General features: G+C 40.4%; 1 protein-coding gene across 4 annotated transcripts in view; it reads right to left on the bottom strand.

Moving 5' to 3' along the window:
• Positions 1-2,170: 2,170 nt before the first annotated feature.
• Positions 2,171-6,203, bottom strand: part of glg1a (golgi glycoprotein 1a) — a 168,327-nt gene continuing 164,294 nt past the window's right edge. For 3 of the 4 annotated variants that reach the window (XM_078544055.1, XM_078544056.1, XM_078544052.1), the window contains 3 exons: positions 5,048-5,154; positions 4,268-4,431; positions 2,171-4,159 (listed from right to left, as the gene is read on the bottom strand). In XM_078544055.1, the coding sequence (XP_078400181.1) occupies positions 4,090-4,159; positions 4,268-4,431; positions 5,048-5,154 (341 nt within the window). In that variant the 3' untranslated portion in view covers positions 2,171-4,089. Of the gene's footprint in view, positions 4,432-5,047; positions 5,155-6,203 lie in introns of all 4 variants that reach the window. The other variant, XM_078544054.1, reaches the window with a different exon arrangement.

Genomic DNA, 6,203 nt, shown 5'->3' with positions numbered 1-6,203 from the left:
TATCGTCTCGGTATTTGCAGAAACTCAGATAAAATGGTCACCTCAGACTTGGTGTCTGCAAACTTGAAATCCAACAAAGAGTGATGTGAGAACCACGTCATCACAAGGTGGTGCAAAATGCCATCATCCATTCCCCCATTGTGTGATAATGGCTTATGCCATTGAACTATGTGTGAACAATGGGAGTATTGATTCTGCAGTCACATTACAAACTGGCTTTAGATAGCAGAAATTTTATTGTTCTCAGAACAGCCCAGCAAAGTCAGGTCTGGGACAAAGATCTCAGAAGCAATACTTCTCGCTCTGAGAGGAAAAAAGCCCTGCCTCGTAAGTCACCTCAGGCAGAGAAGAAGTGAAGCTTTTCTTACACCTGCAAGATTACAATTTTTTTTTACTATAAAGGGTCAGCCATAGTTTCTATTAGATAAGCTAGAAACCTGCTATTGAGTACCATTGTAAATGCATCACCAGAAAACTCGGACCTTCATTTACCTTCAACGAACCAAAAGGGAATTTTCAGGCCTGCAATGCTTCCAATGAACAAGTTGAAGAAACAGTGTAATAGTGAGTTTTGAACTCTATTCTTAAAGATACCAGTGCACGCTACCCTTTTTTTGGTAATCATCTTTCCTTGTGTTTGTTTATTGCGACTACATCCCGGATGTTGTGCAAATAAATGTTGATTCTTTAGATTTAAATTTTCCAGAAAGCATGTATGTTCTTAAAAGCCACAGCACTCAAAGGGGTTAAAACACTTCTCTAAAATACATCTAGTTGCGGTCAGACGAGAGGTGGGAAAAAGGGGGAAATTATCCCACATCTCTCCTATGGCTAGAGGGGGATTAAAAAATGCATTCAAGATGCATGATGTTAATAATAAGGAACTGTACTAAGTGTTCAGGGTAGGGCGCTCCCAGATTAGGTATGCGACAACCAGACACAATAAAGCACTTTCCTGTACACTGGTCTCAGCTGTGGTAGTACTGTGACTACAGACCTGTTTCCTGCACCTGGATTACTGTTGCCTCCAAGTCAGTTTGCAATCATTGTCAAATAGGGATAGATCTGTGCTGTGTCCATGTCCACTTAGAAATGGATCAAGACTGTCCAATTGCTTGGAACTCTCAAATAGCAGTCCTTCTTTGCCAGATTTGAAACCCACTATGCTACCCAGTCCCTCCAGAGGCCCAGATCACAGACCATGACCACTGATACAAGTGTTGCACATTAAAAACCCAATGGTGCAGGAACACAACATATTTTCTCTCAATGGCTTCAGAAATAACTGCAGATCTACTGTAGGAAGTAGGCAATAGAAAAATAAATGTGCTATAATCATGTAAATAATTTAGAAAAAAAGAGGAAAGGTCTTTAGGAGGGAGAAGAAAGTTTTTGAATATTAAGCAAATAACTGGGAGTTAGGATTTGGAGAGGGAAGAGCAAAGATGTGTTTTGAGAGTTTTTGAAGTGTGGCAAATAGTCTCAATGTTTAAACACCAATGAGGTGTGTAATACATTTACTTTGAGTGATCCATTGCTTCAATAAATTTGCTGTATAGAGCAACAGATGAACTGCTGTCACATCAAGGCTGCAGTGGGGCCCTGGTAAACATTAGACACTATGCTGCAGGTCCTGGATTCCTATCCAAGTAGACATCATGGCCTCAAACAGAATTTTAAGAATTACTTTCAGGTGCAAGTTGGTTTCAAAGACTATTTTGTATTCATTGCACAGCAAATTCAGGAGTAATCGTGAAAAGCATGAACAGGTGAGTTATAGAGGAAACCACCATGGAACAGATGCACACTTGTGGTCTTGTAAGCTAAAAAGCCTGTTGTAAGACATACACTGCTGAACCCTTAATACCTTCCATTGTAATGGAGCACAATTTATTATACTCCTAAAACTCCCTTATTTTGAGGTAATACACTGCTGTACCTCAGCCACTGCCTTTGTTAAACGTTATACTGCAGTGGTCCTAAAATGCCGGCTTATCCTTTACAGTTAAGATCAGGGAAGTGGCCTTCCTCATCTTCTTCAAGTGGCCATCATCATTAGTACATAAACGTCCTTCAGTACAGGGATTTTTACAAAGAAAACTGGTCAAAATCCATGAAGATTCAACTTAGGCAAGAAAAATGCAGCAATGAACAACTCGAAAGGAAAGGACAAAGTTTAAAAACCTGCAGACCTTTTTATTAATAAATTCTGCCATTTCATCTGTACAGAACAAAGAGCCTGTATGTTAGGATTTCATTAACATCTCGAATTACACAGCATGATCGGGAACAAGTATCTTGTACGTTCATGAAGCGGATTTTATACACAAAAAATTTACAAAACCCTACAGTTTGTAAATTTTACTTCAAAGTGACATCGACACCTATAGCAGTACAACGCACGACTTTTCGCGTCTTGTCTGTACAACATGGAGGGCGACGCCAAAGAGTCTCACTGTACACAATTTCACTACAGATATTCTGTATTAAAAAATTTTAAACACCCCTAATACAAAGGAAATTTTAAAAAAACAGATCATCCCAAGTCTGCAACATGCAGGCCACCCCTTCACCATGATGGCAGTCACCAAAGTAACCAGGCAAATCCACACGAGAATTTAAAACAGAAGGCAACAGAAAAGAGTCGATAATTACAGGCTGTGACCCTGCTAGAATTTATTAGTAAACAATAAATAAGGCTGAAGATTAAACACAAAAGGAGAAAATAAAATGTGCATGATACTTGTTAGCAGTCAAGAGATCAGTATTTAAAATGTACATTTCCTGATTAGATTATTGTAACTTGTTCAGAAGCAATTTGTATAGAAGGCTATGGCCATAGAGATTCACAACACAGTCTAGTGGAATGGTGTTGATCACTGGTAGCACCCCCAGGTGCATCCAACAGAGATCCTGTCAACGACTGAGGCTGATCAAAACAGCCAGTTCACTTTGTGCAAATTAACCTTGCATTAATGACCACACTGTACACTTGGAGCTTAAAAAAAGAGACTTCAAAAAACTAGTAGAGTTTGGCAATTGTTCGAACAGAATTTTTAAAACCAGCAAAAATACTGCCACAGAATTTTACTTCTCTCCAGATGTATTTTTATTCCAAATCAGTGTTACTTTCTTACAACATACTAATGTGCAAAAGTTTAATGCTGTACATATTATGCCACCTTAGTATGTACCAATGTGGCTGCATAATTCAGTGTGCATGTGAAAACGCACCTCATATGAAATTATCTTATTCCCCTAAAATTCAACCAAAAGATTTCAGGCTGTCTTGTTTCCCACCAGTCAACCTTTATCCCAGAGTACCATAATCAGAATGCAGCTGTGAAATAAAAGTGCACCCATGTACAGAAATACATAGATATCTTAATGAACCATGGCTTAATTTAGATAAAGGTCAATTCCTAGCCTCATCTAGGGCATAAAAAGTGAGGTAACTTGAATAAATTTGCAGGGTAAACCATTCTTAGAGATTCAGTGGTGAGCTTTATCTCCTTGGAGTGAGTATCGTCAGCCCATGATCGGAAGCTGACAATCCAAGTGGCTCAACCACCAAAGCACAGGAAGCAGATGAAAATGAGTACCACAATTTTATGTAATGCCAAACATGTCAAATATACTCTAAGTTAGTTTTGGCCTCGATACCTCTAGGCGTTTTAAAGGGTGGCTCATACCTCACTATATGCACAGATAAGTCCTTTTAAACTACCAATACTCAGTACTTAATTTACAATGTGGGCTACAGTGGGTGAAACCATAGCTAGCTTTTCTCTTCCTCCTTCCCACCATCACCAAAAGAAAGTGTGAAAAGAATATAATCTCCAAAATAAAAACAAGGCAAGACCAGAAAGTGTTATATGATCATCAAAAAGGGACAAAGCAAGAGGCTGAAGCAGACTGTGTCTATAGCATTCTACATGAACTGATATTATTCTTTGGAGTCATTCCATTTGTGGCAGTTACCTTTCCTACAGTTGAGAATCTCTGTTGGATGAGACTGCTACCAGTAAAACTTGTTTGATCTGGGCGAACGTGATTCAGATACACAATGGGAACCAAGTCTACAGGAAACTAAAGAGAGGAGTCCGGCTGGAGCAGAGGCAGCGGTTGTTGGTTCGCACATTTGTTCTGCAGGTAAAATCTGTGCAGAACAAAGAGAGAAAGTGTAAAGGATTGGATTGCGTCTGCTGCTCTTATTTAAGGAGACTATACAGAGGCTGTACAAAGGCAGGCTTGGGCCGTGCTCTACCTATCCTTCAGTTCCCGTGTCACTCGTTTGGTGATCCGGCCACAGGTCATACCCAGTAGAAACAGGATGCAGACTCCTAGTGCCAACAAGCCCATAAGGTAATTTTTGGACGGAGATGTCATAACTTGATAGGCTAAGTCTGAAAATCCCTCAGCTGGAGCAACCTACAAGAAAAACAATAATGCTGCATTAACTGAGGAGCTTTTAGCCTAAAATGTAAAGCAAGATTATACACCATGGAAACAAGGCAATAGATGCTTGATGAGCACTTGAAATTTTTATAGACATGAATTTCACTGGCATACAGCTATACAGAAAATTCCACCCTACCCATGCAGTGCACCATTGCCCAGAGTCAAAATCACACCCTTAACTCCCCATGGTTTAAACTGACTTGTCACAATTCTATTACTCTCCCCTCAAAATCCATTTTCCAACCCTGCCGAAAAAACTTGTTTGCTCTTTGGCAATATTGTTCACATCAGAAATTTACTGCAAGAAATCAAATTTGTGCCCAACATCCAAATCAGTTTTGAAAGTCAAAGCTTGCTGATGAACAGGGCTGTTCCATAGGCTCCACTCTTGCATACTCACACACTTGGAAAAGAATCCAGGGCTGGAAACAAACGGCAAAGTAAAGAGAAAAAGAAAGGAATTTCAGTTCTGGCTTTATGGCCACCCTCCTCAAGTAGAATGTTTCATTGTTCATTCATAGCCCAACTCCCCAGAAGTGGGATGACACAGGCAGGGATCCCTTCCCCAAACACTGATTCACATTACCTTCGCTGCGTAACTCCACATGTCTAAGCGATCTTGTAATCTCTTCTTACAGTCTGGCTGCAATCTCACAGTTTTATCTTCCAGTGCCTCCAGCAAACATGACATTTCTGAGAAAGAAGAAAAATATAATAAATGACAAACCTTTCCCATGAGTCCACTATAGGAAGCTGGTGTCAGGCAGCAGACTCCACACAGAAGACCCAACAAGACTGCTGCTAAATGAATAATGGGCTTGGATTATCCTCAAATATACAAAAGAGTAATTGAATGCAGAATTAACTTATTAAAAAGCAGAATTATGAGGATTTTTATATAAATAAAATTATTTGGGTGACTGAAGCAGTGTTCCCTATACCAGGCAAAGCAGGGGCAGTCAGAACCTGTTACATCTTGCCTGCTGCATTGGAGCTACCATCAAATGGGAAGTGGAAATCTAGAGTCCTAACTGGTGCCGGAAATACCAAAGCTGGCTGTAGCTTTTAAACAATACCTTTTGTGGGTCTACATATATTAAGAGAGGGGATTACTGATGCATGATCATAGATTAAAGCTCACTTATCTTTCTTTCAAAAAAGGATTCTTGCATTTATATAGCACCTTTCACTATCTCAGGATGTTCAAAGACACTTCACAGCCAATGAAATCCTTTTAAAGTATACAAAAAAAACTGGATGCTGGATATAGTATACTAAATTTAAAGGAAGACGATTTTTTTATTCTTTTGGGGCATGTGAACATGCTGGCTAGGCCAGCATTTATTAGCCATCCCCAACTGTCCTTGAGGTGGTGGTGGTGGAGTTGCCACCTTGTACCGCTGCAGTCCATGTGGTGTAGGTACACCCACAGTGCTGTTAGAGAGGATTCTGACCCAGCGACGGTGAAGGAACGGCAATATATTTCCAAGTCAGGATCGTGTACGGCTTGGAGGGGAACTTGCAGGTGTTGGTGTTCCCATGCATCTGTTGCCCTTGTCCTTCGAGGTGGTAGATGTCATGGGTTTGGAAGATGCTGTCAAAGAAGCCTTGGTGAGCTACTGCAGTGCATCTTCCAGGTGGTACACACTGCTGCCACTGAGTGTCAGTGGTGGGGGTGTTGTTGAAGATGATGTTTGGGGTGCCAATCAAGTGGGCTACTTTGTCCTCTGTGTCAAGCTTCG

This window comes from Cetorhinus maximus, chromosome 6, assembly GCF_964194155.1.
Source record: "Cetorhinus maximus chromosome 6, sCetMax3.hap1.1, whole genome shotgun sequence".
NCBI lineage: Eukaryota > Metazoa > Chordata > Chondrichthyes > Lamniformes > Cetorhinidae > Cetorhinus > Cetorhinus maximus.
Note: the sequence above shows the minus strand (reverse complement) of the source record. Positions and strands in the feature narration are given on the sequence as shown.